General features: G+C 39.0%; 1 protein-coding gene across 2 annotated transcripts in view; it reads right to left on the bottom strand.

Moving 5' to 3' along the window:
• The window catches only part of LOC124723116 (set1/Ash2 histone methyltransferase complex subunit ASH2-like), a 199,982-nt gene that overhangs the window by 4,226 nt on the left and 171,266 nt on the right, over positions 1–24,490 (bottom strand). For both annotated transcript variants that reach the window (XM_047248300.1, XM_047248299.1), the window contains one exon: positions 12,187–12,322. In XM_047248300.1, coding sequence (XP_047104256.1) covers positions 12,187–12,322 — 136 coding nt within the window. The remainder of the gene's footprint in view (positions 1–12,186; positions 12,323–24,490) is intronic.

The raw sequence follows: 24,490 nt of genomic DNA, 5'->3' as shown, positions 1-24,490 counted from the left end.
TCCTTGTTTCTATTTCCCTGTACATCTTTCATATATGCAGACTTATGAAGGATTTGTGATAATATTATGCGATATAAATTCAACTGTCACACTCTGCAATGTCCTTTGAATAATCATACAGACAGACATAATGTATCATTTCAAAGAGCTCTCATTCGTTCCAAGTTCTGTATTAAGTAACAGCCAGTATGACAGATTATTGACAAATAAAGAATACTAATTATTTTAGCTATTGCCTCCATCACAACTAAGATCTACACAAAAAGAGAGAGAGAGAGAGAGAGAGAGAGAGAGAGAGAGTGTGTGTGTGTGTGTGTGTGTGTGTGTGTGTGTGTGTGTGTCATTTGTCTCTCGTACTTCATTTAAATTTGTTCTTAAGCACACAGCAGCCATCTTGGAAGTAAAAATTGCTTACCTAGAAGCCGTGCCTGTTGGTTTCATGGCAGGATATTGGTTGTTAATGTGTAGACATTTGATTAGTACTGTTTAAAAACACAAGGGTCATGATGGAAAACTATGCCTGGCAGTGAAGGACCGTTATTAGGTCAACACATTTCCTCCAACATTTTCTCAATGGAATTCTACTCCTGAAAGAGCTGCAAAATAGCAATCCACAGCTGATGTAACTCTTGAGATACAACATTAGCTGGGTGTCAGGCTATGTCAAATCCCATTAATAGGCTGTATGTTCCAACACACTGTACATAACATCTTGTTTTCCATTAGTCAAAAGGCCTGTATGGACAGTTACACTGTCCTGTTGAAAGATGATATTTTTAATCATTTTCAAATCTAGACTTCATTTCCACCTATTTGGCTCATAAGACTTGCATTATATTTCCCAATTACTGTTATTACCCTTTTTGCAACATCATGAATTACAATAATGTTTAGCATACTAGAGAACACTGACTGTAGCCTTTCTGGCAGTTAAAAACAGACTTCGCTTTTGATGTAGAGATGCTTAGGTCCACTCATTTCTTTAACAGTTGTTTTTAAGTTTGTACTTAAAAACAATAGTAATAATCTTGAGATATTTAAATGGAACTCTATACTTTTTCCCTGTGGCACTGGAAAGAGCCTTTAAGATTGCTCCAATGACATAACTTATGTGGAACTCAATCAGAAAGTAACGAGGTAACAGCGTAGCAAACTGCTGTCTCATTTTCAGAAGGAGAGATCTCGCAAACATCTGCCCTACTATTACTTAACATAAGGAAACACAAAATTTAGGTACTGCACGAGTTTACCATTATGTACATCGTATCGAGTACTCAACATGTGGCCCTCAAGCATCAATACACACTATAAAGGGATTCCAAACAGACAATACTGTGTGCTGAATTTCATCTGGACTTATTGCAGTATGTACTCCATGTTACTTGGCATTTAGTGTATTCTGGACTTGTCTCTGCTACAGTCTGGAACCGCACGACCGCTACAGTCGCAGGTTCGAATCCTGCCTCGGGCATGGATGTGTGTGATGTCCTTACGTTAGTTAGGTTTAAGTAGTTCTAAGTTCTAGGGGACTTATGACCACAGCAGTTGAGTCACATAGTGCTCAGAGCCATTTGAACCATTTGAACTTGTCGCTATTTCCCTTTAGACCTCCCGTTTTACTTTTCCCCGCACAGGTAACTTTCCACTGAGTGTTTCACCACTGACTCATCCAACAATCTCCAAATGTTATTTTATGATGAATTGTAATTATCTGTGTGAAATGGATTGGACACCTGTCGTGTTGGTACCATACCAATGGCCTTACATCCAGTTAATGTCTTCCAGTAACTGTGACAACATGTGTTAGGAACTGTTGATACTTGTGTCTATTTAGAGTCCTATCAATAAAAGAGGGCCCAACAAAGCAATTCTTGAAAAGCCAACATTACACATCAATAAATTGAGGTCCCTATTTACCGACATTTCTTAGCCAGTGTGGATTTTCAAATGACCAGCACCACATATTTTCACAGTTTTCATAGATACCATTCAGGGAACTGTAACCAATTTTGAAATTTATTGCCATGAAAGTGTTCGTGGTGTGAAATATGAAAAATATGAAATGTATTGGAATGTAGTATTTGCAGAATATTCTTTTGGCTGACCACACTTACACATTCAAGCTGCCTTGTGGTAATGTGGATTGTGTGTTACTGTTGTTAAATTTTAGTTTATTAGTTGAAGTTAGATACATTAAGACATTTGGAAATTCTAATCAGAAAAATACTCAAAATACATGACATTCCACATACAAAAAGAATAAAATTAAATATTCAGATTATGTGGTTAGTAGATTATGCACACAGGATGAACCGGCCACTCTGTTACAAATTAAAATCCCCTACCTAATATTTTAGGGAGGAATTGTGGGAATCCACAAAATTTTCAAATGCACACTAAACTCTTACTGCCATTACCTAAAACCGAGGACAAGTCCTCAATTAAACCAAGGGATACACTTCTGTCAGGGTACAAAATGTAATCTGATAAAATAAGTTTCACTGTTGTAGGGAAACAGTATAAGGAAAAGGATAAATTGTTACTCACTGTAAAGATGGCCCATTGGGTTGCAGACAAGCACAACGAAAAGACTGTTACATATTACATCATTCAACCGAAGCCTAATTCAGCAAAGAAAGCACAAACACGTTCGCACAAGTAAGCACACCTCAATTGCACAAGACCGCTACCACCGGCAGCTTGGACCAGAATGCACATACGAAATGGATATATACATTTCTGAGAGAGACCATTTTAGTGAGTGTCCAAGTAGTATCACATAATTTGTCTAGGTAATATAGGTTACTTGCCCTCCACCTGCCAGTAGCTGGAACAATGGAGTAGTCTGTAGTATTATTAATTACACGTACCTCTCAAAATACTCTGTGGATGGTGCCTTATTGCACTATTCTTGCCTTTCACCATGTGGCATCCCATATTTTATGGACTGTAAGATGCACTTTTTTCCTTCAAAAAATTACCTCCAAAAATTCAGGTGTGTTTTATACTCAAAATTAACATAAAAATGTCCAGTGTTTGAGTTAAAATTCCCGCCAGTCTTAAAAACCGCCATATATTTGGTATCGTGGGAAACTTCTATCAGGCAATGTTGGATTCAATTGGCAAAAGCAGCAGCAACAGCAGCAGCAGTTTACCGATGGGACAAACATGAGTTGTGGGGATGCACAAGGTTGCTAACACTGTCTCCCTCCCACCCCACCATCATAAACTCAGAACACTGTCCAGCCTATGATGCGTCACTGCAGTCTACAATGCTAGTGAACTTGAATTTAAAGTGATTTGTGTTCAAGGTAATATTAAAATATTTTAGTTAGTAGCTAGTTTTGTAATGGAAAAGATAAAAGGTATTAGCAGGATGCAGGCTATAAATTAAAAGTAATAGCATATGCAGAAGAACATGGAAACAGAGCAGCTCAGCGGCATTTCGAGAAAACCATTTGAGATTGGTGGGCTAGTAAAAAACAACTTTTAAAAAGAATGAGAAAGACTAAATGTGCAAACAGAGGACTGAATGCAAAATGGCCAAAACTAGAAGATGACGTATTGAAATGGATTCAAGGACACCATCAAAATGGCATCTGAATACAAAAATGACTGAAGTACAAGCTCGTAATCTAGCGCTAATCTTTCCATCATTTCATCATTCAACATCGACAGAAAACCAGTGTGGAACTATGCCAAATAGCGAATACGGATGGAACTCCTCTAGCATTTGATGTGTCAAGTAATGGAAATGTTGCCATGAAAGGAGCTAAAACTGTAACTATAAAAACAAGTGGACATGACAAAATGCACTAAACTGTTGTCCTTTCATGCTGTGCTGACACTACTAAACTTAATCCAATGATCATTTTCAGGCACAAAACAATGCCAAAACCTTCTGAAATACCACCAGATGTTGTTGTTCACATACATGACAAAGGTGGTATGGACGAGGCTGGTATGAAATTATGGATTAACAGAGTGTGGGAGAAAAGGAAAGGTGCTTTATTGAAGAAGAGTTCTGTTCTTGTGCTAGATCAGTTTAGTGATCATTTGAAAAGTTCTGTGAAAGAGAAATTGAGACAGGGAAATACAAAGCTTGCTGTTATTCCAGGAGAATTTACTTCATAATTGGAATCTCTTGACGCCTTGATAAATAAACCATTTGAAGTGGAGGAATGGAATAAATGAATGATACCCAACATGAATTCACACTGAAGGGAGCTTTAAAACAATCTACAATAAAACAAATGTGTCAGTGGATAAAACAGTCGTGGTCTAGAGTGAAAGAAGGCATTATTGTTAAATCTTTCAGGGGTGGCACAAGTAACATTCTTCACGGCAGTGAAGACCACCTTCTGTATGAAGAGGACGATGATGATGATGATGAGGAGGAGGAAGAGGAGGAGGAAGAGGAGGAGGAGGAGGAAGAAGAAGAAGAGGAAGAAGAAGAAGAGGAAGAAGAAGAGGAGGAAGAGGAAGAGGAGGAAGAGGAAGAGGAGGAAGAGGAAGAGGAGGAAGACGAAGAAAGGTCAAATGACGATTTTCTGAGATTTTAAAGGTCAGTTCAATTTTATAAACTAAGAATTTTTTGTTGAGCTTTGCACTCTAATAATAAAAATGGTAAAAATGGTATTAAAAAAAAAAGGTTTAAAATTATGGAGTGTTTTATAGTCCACAGTATCTTCTAATCCGTACGATACAGTATGTTTCATAGTCTCGTAACCAGTTGATGTTCTCAAATCAACCGCATGAATGATTTTGGTTGACAATAGAGTAGGCTACTGGTAAGGGATGTATAAAATTTTGTGTACACTACACTTATAGTCTATATCATGTCCTGTGCTGATGGCAGTTAAATATCAATTGTAAGTCATAAAATACTAGAATCATCATCATTGCACCACTAAAATAATGTAAAAGAGTTTTGCACATGTACAAACTTGTACACACGATAAACTGAACCATCGAAAGTTGAATATTTCAGTGACCATGCATTTGACTCAGAAACCCCGATCAACTGACTATTACAATCAGTGCTGTTATGACTTTGAAGTGTCCTCTGTACGTCTTCATATATTTGAATGACTGACTGGGTTACAACGGAATCCCCACTTACTACTGGTAAGTTGTTTATATACTGCATTTCTATAGCAATGTGATGTCCTTTCTATTAATGCCGAGACTTTCCCTGTGTCATCTATTAACTTTGAACTACTTTTAATATAATTATATCCAATGGTTCGGAGGTGTGACAATTAGCACCATTATGACCAGTATGTGCTCCTGTCAATGTGCTTTTAGAAGTTGGCAACCTGTCATTGAAGTCGTGTTTTCAGCCTAGTAAGATACTGACATCGGCAGCTTGTCCAATATATGGCTTTTAAATGACTCACTCAGTAGTTGTGAAGGTAACTGGTCCCAATGCAAAAGCCTTTAATAAAAATGATCGAATAGGAAAATGTTCTTCTGACAAGCGTCAGATTTGGACGATTATTTTTGTAACGTAACATCTAAAGTAAGTCAAGGCCCACATTTGGACACTAACCAAAACCCATGGAGAACTGACGACTGAACGTTTGAGTCCACTAACACAGTTTTTCCTTGTGGCAGTTAGAAGCTGTCTTTTTAGTAGCAAAGAACATGGTTACTGGCCCTGCTGGAGTTCATTATGAGATGCAGTGTGAATGAGTGATACAAAGGAATCATTCTTGAGGTTTTTAGTAAGATCTGATTACAAGTCAGTATCTCAGCTCTTGGAGGGAAGCTATTCTGGTCCCTTTTCGAACCAAGCAAAGATAGTATCTCTTTAAATAGTTAGGACTTTGCTGCATCTACCAGCAGTATAGCAAAGGCTCTTTAATCTGTCTTGTGTGAATGTTGGAGAAGACAGAAACTTCTGACATTGTTTGAAATGCAGGTTCAGAAGCGCTATCTTTTTTACTTTGTAAAAACTTGCTTAACTGGAAATGGTAATGAAAGCATCTCCTCTGTATGAGACACCACACACGTGGCAATTTTTTAAAAGTGAGTTTCCTGCACGCATATGCCTAGTGACCTTTTGATCTTTCCTGTGCTAGGAATTTTGATTCCTCTACATGATTTCTGATGCTTCCCATGTTTCACTATAGAATGAGACAGCCATTCAGTGATAAAAATTTTCTCTCCCGCCTTCCCTTTGCCTTTGATTAGTACAGCTGACATTACGGGTTGTGGTAAGGGGCAAAGAGTTCAAAATGCAGTCAGATCACTTTAAGCCAACTTTCTTTGTTTTTCCTATGCTATTTCTTGTGGGTTTCTATCTATGTATCTGCACATATGAGGACGATAGTAATGTCTATTACAATGATACTACTGAAAAATTTGCTTCACAGCCTCGTCATGAATACTGTCAGTTTGTGGATGTGTGGGTAATATATCACTTATTAGCGTGCAGGTACAGTTATATGTGTGCATATTATTGGTCTCTGTATCTGTAGATGCATTGTTTTTGGCATGTAGTTTCTTCTCCATATGGCATTTTCCTTGTAACTTTTGGCTCCAGAATTTTCCACTCCTCTAAGTATACCTTGCATTTTCCTTCTCGAATTGGATGATCACACAGGCTATTAACATACTTCAGCAGTGATTTGCATGGGGATTCTGTTTCATGAGATGCTGGTGCACATCCACTGCAACATTTTCTCTGGTACGCATTTTATTGATCAAAAGATCACCATTATGCAGCCTTTTCAGGTTTTTCAGTACCTGCTATACCTACTAGATTTTTATTAATGTAAAAATAGGATTTTTTTCAAAACCACCTTGAAGGAAGGGGGAAAAATTACAATTTTTGTTCAGTTGATAACATCGTCATTAGAGACAGCACAAGCACAGATTGAGAAAGATCAGAGAAGGAAACTGGCTGTGCCCTTTCAAAGGAACCAAGGTAACATTCACATTAAATGATTTAGGGAAATTACTAAAAACCTAAACCTGAATTGTTGGACAGGGATTTGAAGCCCCTTCCCCTTAAATATGAGTCCCCTGTGTTACTACTGTACCACCACACTTAGTTAAAAGTATGTGCTTCTCACTTAATGACAAAATTGATTATCATGTGGCTGTGTCCTGTTACTAATCATAGTTTTTATCTTGTTTGTGGGCTAATGAGGACTTCTCTCCCAACTCTCTTGGTTGGTTGTTCCCCAGTGGTCCATCCAAATCTGCTGGGTGTGTTAAAAGAGTTGGTCATTGGGTTCCACAGAATTCCCACGAGTAGCTACAGGCGTACATGGCAGACAGGGAGAGCTCGCTCTAACTGAGCAAACCTAATGCAACTAAGGTGTGGCAGCTTCTGCAAATATTGTGCAGTATCAACTGTTTTGTTGCTACAGCCATTAACCTGTCTGGCATGCAGTACACCTTACGGTTGAAGGATTATTTTTTTATGACATCCTCAAGTTCTGGGCAGTTAAAACTTCCCAGATCACGAAACATTCCACTACCACTCCACACAGTGGTCACTATAGTTGACACAAAGCTAAAATCACAGAGAACTGGTAGCAATCATCAGTCACCGGCTCAGAACCTCTGGCTACAGCAATCGTGAAACCAGCTGACACACGACAAGTTCCCTGAGCTGCTCACCATTTGGCATGACCCAGGCCGCATGTCTGGCCTATCAAATGCAAAGCATGCAGGAAGCATTACCTCATCTACTATTTTCATCTATTCATCCACAGCTGCAGTTTTGTAGATATACTTCACATGGGTTATATACAAAATAAGTAGAAACACATCTGAATTCAGCCAGTCACTTTTCGGCAGTGGAGGCTGAAGGCCCTTCCATCGTAATTTCCCTTTACCGTATGCACTGCCTGACAAAAAACATCCAGAAGACATGGTTGGATGTCAATGTAACTTCATACATGTACACACTATCAGTGGGTACGAAAATGATTGGAGTTGCAATTCTCTGTGACAGGTAGAATGGCCACCGGAGTGCATTAGTGTTGTTCATATTTAGTGTTTATGATACTTGAGGGGCGTGAATGGCATCAGATGTTGAGGTTATCATTGTGAAGGACATTGGAGATGCCACATAGTCTTGTGAGATAGTGTTATCAGCATCTAACAGTTTGTAAGGGGCCTCACTGTGGGTCTCACTTTCACCAGCTAGTCAAATTGAGCAATGTCCAGATTTGTGGAGCATTCATACATGATAGTGGCCCAGTGTTTGATGGCATAGGAACACGAGGGCGGGTGTACTCTTTCAAGGTTCTGGTCAACCACGCCAGGAAGGATCACCATACTGTGCACCAAGCACTTTGCAAACCCTTCACTTCTACACCTGCCATACAAAAGCTCCTTGCAACATTTTGTGTCATCCCGCACCTTTACTCAGACACTAGCAGCATCTGTACTAGGGAATTACCATCCCATGCATATACTGGCATTAACATCACAACACTGACAGCTGATGCCACGACTGCTGATGAATGGTGATTCTGCACTACCACCCTCCCACCCCACTCCTCCCAATGACATTGTAACCAAGTATGGTGGCGACCTAGTTAAAAGCCCACTCTCCCAACTTTTTGGAAATCCACAGTGGCATTACTCTGATGTGATAGAATGAGAAGACATGAGATATGACTTCCAATCATAACTGGTAAGTGTTTGAGAGAACTAATGGTGCAATGGTACAACAAGGACTCCTGTATTATGATGCCTTTTCTTTCATGCAACGATTCATTGTGGCATTTTTCAACATGGCAATGCCTGTCCACATATGGACTACGTGTCTATGAACTGTCTGCCTGATGCTGAGGTACTCCAATGGCCAGCAAGGTAACAGATGTGTGCCCAGATTTGATGTCAACTCTGTCCCTCAGCCAGTTGCAACAGTTGTGGAACAGTTTGTCTCAGAAAAGAATACCACTGCATATGTCACCCTTCCTAAATGCATTGGTGCAGGCATCCAAAGCCAGAGAGGGTGCGACATTGTACTGATCGGTGGGCTCAGATTGTTCTTTCTGAATTTGACTGAGTTTTGTAATCACTGAAATATCACATATCCTCTCAGTTGGTAAAGTGTCATTTCGTTTCCTCTTACTCTTCCAGGTGCTTCACCTTCACCTTTTTCTGCCAGACAGTTTATTTTACTTGTTTTACATCTTAGGATAATCAGAATTCATTAATGAACATAGTTCTGCTGTCTTAATGTGACTAATCATGCGCAAGTTCAGTACTTCCAAGAACACTAGGTTAGCTGTGTTACAAGTACTATGTTTCACACTGGGCTACTGATCAATCTCTACATAGGCATATTGTTATATGGTATGTTCTGTTCTGTAACAACATGTCTGCATTCTGTTTAGCAGATGATGGTGGTCTTGTTCTGCAACTATTTCTACTAAAAAAGGAAACATCAAATCAACCTCATATTTTAACCCTTTATTTGGCAGTGTTGCTCTCAAGCAACATCAAATTTACATTGGCCTTATGGGACAACAAACACTTCCCAGTGCCTTTTACTGGCATTGTTGCCTCCAGACAACGTTCCTTTACACACTGCGAATGCCAGTTGTAATAGTTCAAGGTTTTCCCACACGAGATGGTAATTTGTGCAGTGATGTTACAGAGATCTCCTCGTGTGAGCAACAGGGGTGTCTAATTTTGTTTCTGAAAGAATGGATTTCAATAAATTGGCAGTAATCTTAGCAGATTTTCTTCAAAAAATACCCAGAAGTGAGTTTAGAGCAGAAATATTTCAATCTAATATTGTTTTGAATTACGTAAATAGTATAAAACTTTTATGTTGCCTGTGAACAACATTGCCCATAGTTGGGACATGTGTCATTGGTATATTACATATGCTTACGGCAGATATTCAAAACAATAAAATCTGACACTTGCAAGCTCATTTTGTGGTGTCCAACCACTCTCAACAGTAAAATGATGAGACAGCAATGAAAAAAGAAGAATTGATGCGCCCTGTCCCAGTACTGTACGTCAGTACAACAAGCACATGGGAAGAGTTGATCTTGCTGGTATGCTGATAGAGCTCTACAGAGTACCAATGAAAACTAGGTGTTGGTACATGTGATTGTTTGGATTTATGCTAAATCTGAGTGTTGTAAACGCCTGGCTGGTATTTCGAAAAGAATCTCTGGACAAGAAGACCTCACTGAAGTCATTCAGGCCAGATATTGCCAATGGTTTGATGTTTTCAAGGAAAAGAACAGTAGGAAGCCCCTCAATAGACATAACACCACCACAAAAGAAGAGGAGAAAGCCAACAGCTCCGACTGTTACACGAGCTGTCCGATTTGATATGGAGCATTGGCCTGTATATGGTCCCAAAGGTCGTCGTCGTTATTGTCCATCTGGATTTTCTACAGTCATGTGTTCAAAATGCAATCTAGTGTTGTGCTTCGTTCCAAAGAAGAACTGTTTCCAAAAATTCCATTGCAAGAAGAACTAGAAGGGAAAATGAAACAGTTCTATTACCCAGCAGGAATGCATAAATGTGTTTATAAATTAAATTATTCACGCACAGGAAACCTTTTGCTTGAGGTTATTGGCAAACACTTTTTTTCTATAATATGTATAAATGTGGTCTACTGCTGGCAATGTTGCTTGTAAGCAACATTTCATAATGTTCATAATTTTTGTCAAAAATTTCTAAAACTGACTGAATTGTATTTCTTTAAGCATAATAAACAAATATAAGCACTGAAAATTTTTTTGTTTTTATTTTCACCATTTGCCAAATAAAAGGTTAAGGAGAAAAAAGCACACCTGCAAGTTAGCAGCCCAGGCAATCTACCCCACATAAAAATTTGGGACATAATTCCTATAGTACTCAGTTATGATCTTCTGGAAGTATAGCTGTAAAATTTCTGTGCGCTCAGTCCTATTGCAACCACACAATACTCAAGTGTGAAATACTGCTTTGATATTGGTAGAATGGCTTGTTCTCGACTCAAAGTCCATGTTTCTAACCTGCAATTGGTACCAGAGATCTCTTTACTTTGAACACTGTTATCTTGCAATTCACAAATGCAGTGCAAATTAATTAAATGAATTAGTGTGTCATTAATGAAGTAGCAGAGCACTATTTAATTATCATCATCACTGTTGTGGGTTATTTTTGTTGGATTTTACAGATGGCATTGTTAAAGTTAAGTACATTTGCAGGAGGTGTGCTATTCTTCAATGTGATTGGTATGATTACATTTTAAATCAAAACTCATTAACTTCATTTCATAATTATTCTTTAGTTACATAGGATTATTAATTCTGCTTTTGTATATATAGCTGCAGAATATTAATATGAGAACAATGTTAAATAACATTGAATGTGTATTGCATGTGGTTGACATATTACATACTTTTATTATTTACTATTTTTCATGTAGAACAACATGCTTGTTCTCTAACAAGATTTAAAAACACATTGAGCAGAAGTGTTCACCTCTCTCCTCCTCTTCCCTCGTGTTCAACATGCCCAAATAGGAGGACTCCAGGACTCTGGTTATCACGTCATTGTACAGTACTTCGCACTCTGGCATTAGGTGTCTGCTTAGGGCACAGCAAATGACAAACAAGTGGTGCATGTGAAAGTTTAAGAGCTGTATTATCAGAAGGCCATAAGTAAGTACTATGAGAATTATGTCCCAAATTTCCTCAGAAGATTGATTGCTGGGACTGATATATTGCAAGTGTTCCCCTCCCCTTCCTTCCTTAAAATAAGAAGTTGACTTGGTGATGTTTCGTTGTAATAAAAGTTTTATCATTCTATGTTCCATCTACTACACCTCACATGAGGTATTTCTGATCTTGTCAGGGATGAAGAAATGTTTTATGGTCATTATCTTAGGAAATGGTCTGTGATTACTTATGGAGGTGCCTTGGTATGGAACTGTGCTTATTGCTCCAACCATAGTTACTATTTCTACATCCTGGTACAGTAATATATCAGAAATGATTTCCTGTTTGTAAGCATGCATAGATATTTTTTGACATTTATAGCTCTGTGCTCATTCTTTAATACCTACAGCTTATTTGTTTTAGACAGGACATATTACCTTCTCCTTTTAACTGCATGCTGGAAACATTAACAGTATCACTGAAATCATAATCTGATAGTTAACCGTTACAGCTTATCTACTAGAACTTGTTAATTTAGTTTCTTACCTTATCTTTGTAAGTAGGAGGAATGTAATTGCCCACTTCTGACTCTGGTAATATAATTAAAAATCCAAGTACATCTCCTTCTTCATATGCAAGGCTGTAATGCTTTCCACGAGAATCATGAAAGCGTGTCCCTTTCCTGCAAGCACATGATAATTTATTTTTGTAAAATTAATTTTTTGCATATTTCATCTTGCAAGTCATCTAGCATGAAGTAGTACACACATTAGTAGACACCATCTGATAAAATGCATGTGGACACTTATTAGTGGACATTAATAAGGAGAGATGTGTCCATTCTTCGCCTTTCTGACAGCTTGAAATCTGCTGGGGACACTTTCAGTTAAGTACCTGAATGACTGTGTGTAGGAATGGCAGTCCAGTCTTCCTCAACATCCAAAACTAAAGAAGGTGGTGATGCAGGGCACCGGGGGAGGGGCGGGGGGCAGGTGTCTGGTGTGAAGTTGACATTCCAACTTGAACCTAATGGAACTCCTTGAGGCGAAGTCCGAACTCTGGACAGGCCAGTACATTTCAGGAATGTTACTGCCAAAAATCCATTGCCTCAAAGATGCTCTTTATGGCAGGGTGCATTGTCATGCTGATACAATTAATCATCATCTCTTAACTGTTCCTCTATTGGGCACAGTACACAATGCTGTGAAACATGTTCATATCTTTCAGCATTTAGTGTTTTCTTAAGCACAATAACACCACCACACCCTAACCATGAAAAACATCCCCATAACACAACATAACCTCCTCCACACTTCACTGTTGGCACCGCACGATGGCAGGTAATGTTCTCCAGGGATTCTCCAAACCCAAACCATTCTACTTAATTGTCACAGGGTGTAATGCAATTTGTAACCCCAAATCACTCATTTCCAATGATACACAGTCCCTGCATATCGCTCTCTACATCACCTCAAGCGTAGCTTAGCACTGACTACTGAAATTCTTGGCTTATGAGGAGCTACTTAACCACTGTAAGCCATTCGTTTTAACTCCCTACACACAGTCACTGTGCTAGCTGGACTGCTGGCAGATCTTTGGAATTCACAAGTGATTCTTTCCACTGACTTCATGCTTTCTTTTTACAAACATCCTTTGCAATCTCAATGGTCCCTGTTGCCTAGTACATTACATCTGCCTTCTCATTTCCACTTCACTGTCACATCATCAGAAGTCAACTTGTGCAACTTTAGAGGGGTTCAAATGTCCCTGATGGATCTGTTACTGAGGTGACATCCAATGAGTAGTTCACGTTCAAAGTCTCTGAGTTCTCCCAGTCAACCCATTTTGCTGTTACTGCTTTTCTATTGGCAATACAATACTCCCCGCCACTCTTTTTAGACTGGCAATCCTTCCCATGCCCAGTTGATTCTGCAGTACATAGTTGTGTCTGTACAGTAGATAGTGTAATTTACTTTACGTATGGCATGGAAGTGAATGAATGAAATGTTGAATTTAGAATGCAGGAATATCAGTAAATTAAAACAATACATATTAACAGTGAGAATGTCAATTTGAAAAAAAGAAAAAGCACTACAGCATAGGCTCCATCTGAATATAGGTCTTTACAAATTTGAGAACTAAGTCAAAAACCCATTATTGTTTAATTAGATGACTAGTAATCAGTTACTGCTAAGAGTTACAATCTTCAAATCGAGGAGTATGTATCCAGAGTTACAAATGGAACAATCACACTCAGATTGAATGGAAGAATCCTAATGAAATTTAATTCATCCAAGCAAGAGAGAATTAACAAAACATTCATTTAACCAAGTTTTGAGTACTGTGAAGAGAAATAGGACATCAAAAGAACAGAAGCACATTTCATCACAGGTTGATTTAGTAAGCATAAGAGCCTCAACTGAATCATATGGCAGATCTCACAAGGGAATGGTTATACGTCAGAAAGAAGTTTACTGTTAAAATTCAAAAAGCATATGCCAGTAAATATCACTACATGGGATAGTTATGTTACGTGGAATCACCATACATGCTGAATCTGCGTACATTAACAGTCATTTTATGTGCAAGATGTGGGTTACATTATCATTTACTCACATATTAAGTTTAAAGTAGTAGAGTTTCTTAGTATTTTTATCAAAAATGACCATTATCTTCCTGTAATTCTTTTTAATGGAAAATTAATACACTTAAAAACTTAACACCGAAACACAACAATACACTAAAAACATTTTCATAAAGTCCACCTACAATCTCAATAGCCTCCAGATCACCTGCTTAACAAGAATCTGATGGTGCTATATTTTATTTTTATTTTACACATCTACTTCCGTAGGACCAAACTGAGGGCAAATCTCCAATGTCATGGAATGTGTCAGTACATGAAACTACAACATAAAAGTAATAACAGATAAAATAAAATTTAAGACAAGCCATAAGTTTACATAAACGCAATCAACAATATAACACAGGAATCAGCTTAATTTTCCAAGGAACTCCTCAACAGAATAGGAGTCACCCATGAGAAAACTCTTCAGTTTCGATTTGAAAGCACTTGGATTACTGCTAAGATTTTTGATCTCTTGTGGTAGCTTATTGAAAATGAATGCAGCAGTATACTGCACGCCTTTCTGCACAAGAGTCTCCCTAGTATTAACTGAGTGACAACTAATTCTTGGGGATAAGCTGATATTGTTAACAAGAAACGACAGTAAGGAATATATACAGGGTAGTCCATTGATTGTGACCAGGCCAAATATCTCACGAAGTAAGTGTCAAAAAAAACTACAAAGAACGAAAGTTGTCTAGCTTGAAGGGGGAAACCAGATAGCGCTATGGTTGGCCTGCTAGATGGCACTGCCATAGATCAAACTGATATCAACTGTGTTTTTTTAAAATTAGATCCCAAATTTTTTTATTACATATTCGTGTAGTTCATAAAGAAATATGAATGTTTTAGTTGGACCACTTTTTTTGCTTTGCAATAGATGCACTGTAATAGTCACAAACATCTGGCTCACAATTTTAGACGAACAGTTGGTAGCAAAATTAAAATACAGAACGTAGGTACGGTTGAACATTCCATTTCGGTTGTTCTAATGTGATACATCTACCTTTGGGAACTTATCATTTCTGAGAACGCATGCTGTTACAGCATGATTACCTGTAAATACTGCATTAATGCAATAAATGTTCAAAATGATGTCCATCAACCTCAATGCATTTGGCAATACGTGTAACGACATTCCTCTCAACAGCGAGTAGTTCGCCTTCCGTAATGTTCGCACATGCATTGACAATGCTCTGACGCATGTTGTCAGGCGTTCTCAGTGAATCACAATAGCAAATATTCTTCAACTTTCCCCACAGAAAGAAATCCGGGGACGTCAGATCCAGTGAACGTGCGGGCCATGGTATGATGCTTCGACGACCAATCCACCTGTCATGAAATATGCTATTCAATACCACTTCAACCACATGCAAGCTATGAGCCGGACATCCATAATGTTGGAAGTACATCGCCATTCTGTCATGCAGTGAAACAACTTACAGTAACATCGGTAGAACATTATGTAGGAAATCAGCATACATTGCACCTTTTAGATTGCCATCGATAAAATGGGGGCCAATTATCCTTCCTCCCATAATGCTGCACCATATATTAAACCGCCAAGGTTGCTGATGTTCCACTTGTAGCAGCCATTGTGGATTTTCCGTTGGCCAATAGTGCATATTATGCTGATTTATGTTACCGCTGTTGTGAATGACGCTTCGTCGCTAAATAGAACGCATGCAAAAAATCTGTCATCGTCCCGTAATTTCTCTTGTGCCCAGTGGCAGACCTGTACATGACATTCAAAGTCGTCGCCATGCAATCCCTGGGGCATAGAAATATGGTACGGGTGCAATCAATGTAGATGTAGCATTCTCAACACCGACGTTTTTGAGATTCCCGATTCTCGCGCAATTTGTCTGCTACTGATGTGCGGATTAGCTGCGACAGCAGCTAAACCACCTACTTGGACATCATCATTTGTTGCAGGTCATGGTTGATGTTTCACATGTGGCTGAACACTTCCTGTTTCCTTAAATAACGTAACTATCTGGTGTCCGGTCTGGACACTTGGATGATGACGTCCAGGATACCGAGCAGCATACATAGCACACGCCCGTTGGGCATTTTGATCACAATAGTCATGCATCAACACAACGTCAACCTTTTCTGCTGTTGGTAAGTGGTCCATTTTAACACGGGTAATGTATCACAAAGCAAATACTGTCCGCACTGGCGGAATGTTACGTGATATCACGTATTTATATGTTTGTGACTATTACAGCACCATCGATCACAAAGTGAAAAAAGTGGTCCAACTAAAACATTCATATTTCTTTACGTACTACACGAATATGTAATAAAAACTGGGGATTCCTATTTTAAAAAAGACGCAGCTGATATCCATTTGACCTATGGTAGCGCCATCTAGCAGGCCAACGATAGCGCCATCTGGTTTTCCTCTTCAAGCTAGAAGAGTTTCATTCTTTGTAGTTTTTTCATTTGATACTTGTTTCGTGAGATATTTGGTCTGGTCACTATCAATGGCCCACCCTGTATATATTGAGAGCCTAATGTCAGAATATCCAGACTAATGAACAGGAGTCAACAAGAGGTTCACGATCTTACAAAACTCGTACGAACTGTCCGTTTCCGATCCAAAAATATCCTTTTGGAGTGGGAAGAGTTACCCCAAAATGTAATACCATATGTCATAAACGAATGAAAATAAGCAAAGTAGACTACTTTTTGTGTCAAACTATCACTTACTTCAGATACCATTCAAATAGTAAAAATGGCAGTATTAAGTCTTTGAATAAGATCCTGCATGTGGGCTTTCCACGAATTGTGTGTTAGAAACTATAAAAACTGAGTCTTACTGTGATTTAGCCTTAGTTTATTTTCTACAAACCATGAACCTACATACTGCAGTGCACTGTTTGAAACAGTGCCAACGTTGCACACAATACCCTTACTACCAAGCTAGTGTCATCAAAAAAACAGAAATACTTTTACAGTCACATGTAATTCTATATAAGCAAGGAACAGGAGTGGCCCCAGCACTGATTCCTGGAACACAATCATTTAACTGTGCCCCACTCAGACCCAACATCATAGCCATTCTCAACACTGTTGATTACGTCCTTTTGCTGTCTGTTATTAACCCTAGAATGGTCGGGCTGTGTCTGTGAGACCAACCAGAATCAAAACAAAGTCTTCAGTGGAAGCATTCAGGGTCACCACCACCAAAAAAAGGCCATCCACACGAGTGCAGGAAAGGTTATGCTGAAGTTCTTCTTTGACCAAGATAGCCCCCTACCGATTCACTTCCTGCAGCATGGGTAACAGTGAATGCCCAGCATTACTTAAAACCTTGACCACCCTTTGCCAAACAATCACAACCAGGCAATCTTACCCATGGGGTCATTCTGCTCCAAGACAATGCAAAGCCTCATACAGCCAACACAGTTGCGCCACTCATGCAAAAATTCAAATGGGAAGTTATCGGCCACCCTCCATACAGTCTGGACCTCTAATCCATGTGATTACGACATTTTTGGTCCCCTTAAAAAGGCTCTAAGGGGCAAACGATTCACCTCGGACGACAACATCCAGCTGTACGTTGTGAGGTAACTGGTGAATTGAAGCGCCCTGGAAATATTCTGAGTTGGCGGTCACCGCTCGGGCCGCGCGGCAGGGCTGAGCTCGTTAGCATCCACGTGGTGCCTCACAACGGCAAGAGCACATGATCCATCGAGCACGTGGCTGGGAATTCCATGTTGATGCTGTGCGCCGCGAGGGCCAAAGACGGCGAATTTTGCGAAACCTTAATAGCAGACATTTCACAGTTCGTATGGAAATTAATAGTAGCCAAATGAATCATGATACCTCAAAAAGAAACATGTACATTACTATTATTTGCACGGCGATTCTGATGGTGTAATCAGATTTTCAATATCTTTATAGTTTAAAAGTTTAGTATCTGATGGTAAATTATACAAGTAACACTCAGCAACGAATTTCCAAAATTTAAACGCTTCATCCGATTTCTCCGATCGACGTGTCTTTAGAAAGCTACTAGTGTAAACCTAAATTGGTATAAATTACAGGCATACAACTTGAATAGTACATGAGTTATAGGCAGTCAAAGCGGCCAATTACTATCGATCGAGTCATGCCATAAGTACTCCACAGTTACACAAAAAACAGGTAGCAGCATGCTTGTAAAAATACTTACTCATCTATGTCTTTGTTTATATTCCACATATACTATTCATGAAGAAATTTGTTAAATCTTTACTGTGTTTTAGAAAGCACAGAGACATTAGGCTACTAGCCTACCTTTATGTTCTATTCCTTTGATATATGTTTATTTAATTTGTTTGTGTATCTAATAATGTGTGTTAGAGCGTGTTTATGGTCCAGCCGTAGGAATATTTATTTAATTTCAAGTTATTTAAATGTAAATCCAGTATTCCGTATGTGTTTGAATAATGTGTGGGTGGGTTAGCTTGAAGACATGGCGCAAGCACTCTAGCCAATCACAGCACTCGTGAATGGGGAGACTGGATGGAAGCGGGAGAAGAGCATCGTTTCAAGAGAGTACAGGGAGTTTGGGAGAGTGCGGCACTGGACAGTATGGCACAGGACATGGAGAGGCTGGATGTGAAGGCACGACGTACAGTGGCGGGAAAGACTTGAAGTGGAGCAGTTTGTGCGTGATCGGAAGAGATAGAAATACCATGGAGTGCCGACTTGTGTACTTGCGAGATTTCCATCGCTTCTGCAGTGAAGACATAGTACGCGTTTGGAAGTGAATATCGCATCAGCTATGTTGTCATTCATAACTAATTACATGCAGTAGGAATCTACTGTTTCCCAGTAATTCAACTCTTACTTTATTTAATTGCTGGACCATCGACAGCAATAAGTGTTTTGCAGAAATATACCGCATTCTCAAACGTACTATCGTACTCATCATTTAAAGTCATTAAGATAGTACCTGTAGATTTTATTTAATTGCAGTCTTTCATTTATAAATTTATATGTTTCTTTCATAATTCACAATTGCCGAGTGATAGAAGCCTTTGACCATTCGATTCCTGTGTGTATTCTTATCGTATACAGTAGACTCAGCAGTATTTGGCCTGTAATGCGGCAACTACGTATCCCAGCCCCTACACAACGAAATGAGCCAAAACTTTTAATACTGCAACATTGAGTCGGAGTGTGCATAGTTAATTGAAAGCCCGCAATTGGGGGCTTGTCTGGGATTTGTGCCCTGCAAAGTGGTAATTCCCTTGCTCTCTGTTATTCAGCGTACTATGCGAAGTGTAAAAACCTTTGCAAAACTAGCAGAGATTTTTGTAGAGTGAACCTCTCACAAAACACAGTGTGAGATCGGTGTTTTTTTTCTCTGCAAGAAGGTTTCTGAAAATAGTGAAATTATGCAGTAATTTTCACAACATATCGATAGAGGTCCTAATCTATCACGTTAAAGACAATTTGTGTGGGAGCTCAGAGTCTAAATAAGTTGAGTGCAGGGAACAGTAGCGGTTAGTGTGTTCAACGGAGAGCAGTATCGGATACGGGGATACAGTTGAACACGCGGTACCGGGCGGCAGCTATGGTTACATCAGTCGACTTCTCCAGAGGTGGATGCAGCTCAACAGCAGTACCACGGCAGCTTCTTCGAGTACTCCAGGGGAGTCTTCAATGTCAACTTCCACAACAAGCGACGGCATCACCATGGCAGAGGAAACCATCTCAGATCAGATAAGTACCTGCACAAATAGAGGGATAGTTTCTGTTTCTCAAGTCCAAGCTCCATTTATAGACCTCGCGGATATAAAACAGTGATCTAGTATGTGTAATTCTAAAAAATGAGGTGAGCCGGTAAGTCCGAAATCAGAGTGCGAAAGTGTACGTAGTAGGAATTCAGGCAAGAGGAATGGAATAAATGTGGGGGAGATATGATGTCTCAGCTAATGAATATGATCCAGGGATTGGGAAATATCATGAATACAATGGCAAATAATATCAGTACAATTCAAACAGTTAGGCGAACTGAAATAGGGTCCGCTGTGAAAGAGGAAGTTGAAAAAATTATGGGTAACGTTTAAAAAGCAATTGTTGATAAATTAAAATGTGTCTGAGTGGATACGAGGAAAATTACGGATGAAGTTGTAAGAGTAAAATCTAAAATCGAAACAGTGGAAAAAGATCTTGGGGGAAAAAATGGATGAGATACAGACGGAACTTGGGGACAAGGTAAGTGTATAAAAGTGCAAGATGCTCATAAAAGCAATGTAAATTTGGCAATTAGTGACATTACCAATCGTGTAGGTGAGGGGGAGAAAGAAGTGGGCAAAATTAAAGATAAAATACAGTCCAGTATCACTAGTGAAACTGAATTTAAAAAACAAATGCAACAGATAAAACATGATCTACATTCGTTAGCCTCCCAACAAGCCACGGCGGTTATAAATACCCCTTGAGCAAATACCAGATCTGTGAAATGTTACACAGATGAAGGAAGATATCACTCAGCAAATTTCTTGGCTACGTGTAGGGAAACTTTTGTTCACGGCATGTCGGACGACGCGAAAATAAAATGCATTAAACAGCATTTGGAGGGAGACCCTCACTCTTGGGCAAATGTTAAATGTAGTTCGTGCGAATCATACGAAGAGTTTGAAAAGCGTTTTTTGAATAAATTTTGGAGTGAGGCAAAACAGATGCGGATCCAAAATGAATTCTTAAATGGACCAAGTTACAGGTACGGTAATGGGACGATGAGAGATTTTTGCAAGCGCGACCTTGGCAAGCTTATGCATGTGAAAAATCAGTTGGGGGTTTTAAGGGAAATCACCATGTTAAAAAGGCGATTACCCAAAGATTTGTAGTGGGACCTTGTCCATAGTCCATGTGATTCTGTGGACGAATTTCTAGAATTTGTAGAAAAATAATAGAGGGCTTTGAAGTTCAAACCTCAGAGCAAACTGGGTGGTAATTATCAAAATTGGAATTCAAATAATCACCACCAAAATAATAATCATGAGAGAAATCAAAGAAATTCTCACGGAGATAGTAGCTAGAATGAGCAGAATGGTCAGAGAACGAACAGGGGTGATAACTTCCATGAACGGGATCCGAGTAAAGAATGCAGATTTGACGGTGGAAATTTGCACGAAGTGCAATCGCGTAACAACCGGTCGGGGAAACTGATGTTTGCCACAGCTCAGGTATGGAGATGGAGATCTAAACAGTCAATGAAAAGGACTGGAGATAATGGTAATGGTAGAACTGTTGATAGGTTTGGGGAAAGGCAACAAATATGTAATATGGGGTATGTTAAAGACAAAGGCTATATAGGTGTCCCTTTCAATAAAAGCAAGCACAAAAGGCAGAAGCATAGGTTTGTGAGATTTAAGTAAAAGTAATGGGAATAAATTTGCGGGGAATGATGTAAGTTGTGCATGTGTAATGAATGAGTGCGCGAATGGTGATAAATGGAAAGATTCAATGGTTCAAATTTTGTGAAAGCAAATTGTGTGGAGAGTTCTGAAGAGGTATTAGCAAACAGTAACAATTGCAGTAACGAAGGTGCTGTAGTAGCAAATATTTGTGATTCGGCGAAAAGTGTCTATTTTAGTGAAGGCGGCATAGCTTTGGTCTTGCCAGCAGTTGAGGTTAAAAATGTATTGGAGGAGGTAGATGATTTCTGTTTAAAGGAACAGAGTAATGGTACTTTATGTAATGATGTAAAAGCTACTGGTGTTGATACTTCGGAGGAAGGAATTTACGCATTTCTAATCACGAATGAAGGCGAAACGAAACTTATTGATGTATGTGGGAATCTAAAATGTTTGTCAGAGTGTGAAAGTGAGATTGTATGTAAAATAGGATCGCGGGTTAATCTGAATTAAAAGTGTGTAGAAATGGCAGTGTGAGCTGATTTTTGTCCAATTACAGCAGAATGCAGCAAGTCTGGAAGTCCCAAAATTGTATGACAAGGTAGGTGCAATTTGTGTAATGTAACGGTGGAGGATAAAGCTGTGTACGACTCACATAAAGTTAATTTGTCGACGGAGGAAAGTAAGGTTTCTGATGTGAATTTATGTCGTGATTTAAATGGTGTATCAGCAGATAAGATTGCTGAGATAAATATATTTATGGTGATAATGGCTTAGACATCAATGTATTATATCAGGAAGATAAAGGGTTTAACGGTAAATTGATGTGTAATTTTGCTGAAGCTGCAAGTGTCAATATTTTGGAGGGGAAAAACAGTAAAGTTGTGCATGCTGTGGGTAGTGAATCGGCGAAATTTGTGGAAGAACTCACAGAAAATTTAGAGAGGGCTGAAGTAAATAGTGTGGATGGGGATGGTTTGTGTAATGAAGTTCGTATGAATTAGTATATGAAGGAGGAGTGTGATTCTAGAGAGACTGATTGGCGTTGGTATGGTAGAACGTTACGGTCGTTGCTGCCACATGTGTGGAAAGGAGAGAAGTTTAAAATTGCGAAGAGTATATAGAGAAAGGGCAGAAGTGAAAAGCTGCTCTAGTTTGTAATTAGTGGTAGTAATTTTGGAGGGATAATTTAAATGTTTTACTTGGGGATTCATGAATAATTTGTGAGTTTATTGTGGTTCTGTAAGTGTGCAAGAGGGGGAAGTTTAGGCACTGAGAGTGAGTGGAGGTCAGTGCCATTGTGGATTTTAGTAAAATATATATTGATTCATGCTTTGTATAAGAGTGTGACAAAGAATTCAGTGGTCAATTTGAAGGGTATTACAACTGTAATTGTATGTGCACACAATTTTGGTGCGTGGAGTAGGGAGGATTGATTAAAGTCAATTAAATAGAACTTGTGGGAATTTGAGCTTATTGTGATTCAGTCATTTGCATTGTTACTTTGTCCTGAATTATCGTTTTGTGCTGGAGGGAATCTTTAGCGAGGATGCTGGTTGGTTTTGGGAAATGGTTTGTTGACGGGTTTCTACTTTTGGATTTCGTTGTAGACAGATTTGTCACGATAAACAGTGGAGCTCGGAATTCAGAGGCAGACACGATTTCTGCGAGGCATTTGGTCAAAGACTGATGTGAGTTGATCAATACTTCGTGCTACAATCCGTCTGAACGATTGTAGTGTGACGGAAAAATTAATGCAAGAAGGCGCCTTAGCACTGAATAAGTGGCACGATAAGTGCTTACAACAGTGAAAGTGCATTTAAAAAAATTTATTTCTAATACAAAAAAATTGCGTATGTATAACTGAAACGCAGGCATTTATTTAATATTCCACTTTGTTCATAATGTGTGTGAGTTTAAGGTTATTTCGAAATTCATGCTGCTCCCACACCACTTCAAAAATTTAGTAAACACTATTGGCCTGGCGTTTTAATCGTTTAATTCTGTTCTTTGTAATTTGTTTATATGTACTACTATGAACTGAAGGGTGCTACTTCTGAACATTCTGGCAAGCCAGAATGTTAGTATGTGGAGGTGTGTAATGTAACGGGCGAGTTGCAGTGCCCTAGAAATATTCTAAGTTGGCAACCACTGCTAGGGCCGTCCGGCAGGGCCGAGCTCTTTAGCATCCGTGTGGTGCCCCACAATGCCCGGAGCACATGGTCCATCGAGCACGTGGCTGGGAATTCCTTGGTGTCACTGTGCACCACGAGGGCCAAAGATGGCAGACTTTGCAAAACCTTACTGGCAGACGTATCACAGTTCGTATGGAAATTAATAGTAGCCAAATGAATCATGATACCTCAAAAAGAAACATGTACATTACTATTATTTGCACAGCGATTCTGATGGTGCAATCAGATTTTCAATATCTTTATAGTTTAAAGTTTAGTATCTGATGGTAAATTACACAAGTAACACTCAGCAATGAATTTCCAAAATTTGAATGCTTCATCTGATTTCTCCGATCGATGTGTCTCTAGAAAGCTACTAGAGTAAATCTAAATTGGTATAAATTACAGGTATGTAACTTGAATAGTACATGAGTTATAGGATATCCAAGTGGCCGATTACTATCAATTTCATCATGCCATAGGTACTCCACAGTTACACGAAAAAACGGTAGCAGCATGCTTATAAATATACTTATTCGTCTATGTCTTTGTTTATATCTGATATATACTATTCATGAAGAAATTTGTTAAATAATTACTGCATTTTAGAAAGCACAGAGACATTAGGTTAGTGGCCTACCTTTTGTTCTATTCCCTTGATATATGTTTGTTTAATTTGTTTATGTATC

This window comes from Schistocerca piceifrons, chromosome X, assembly GCF_021461385.2.
Source record: "Schistocerca piceifrons isolate TAMUIC-IGC-003096 chromosome X, iqSchPice1.1, whole genome shotgun sequence".
Classification (NCBI taxonomy): Eukaryota; Metazoa; Arthropoda; class Insecta; order Orthoptera; family Acrididae; genus Schistocerca; species Schistocerca piceifrons.
Note: the sequence above shows the minus strand (reverse complement) of the source record. Positions and strands in the feature narration are given on the sequence as shown.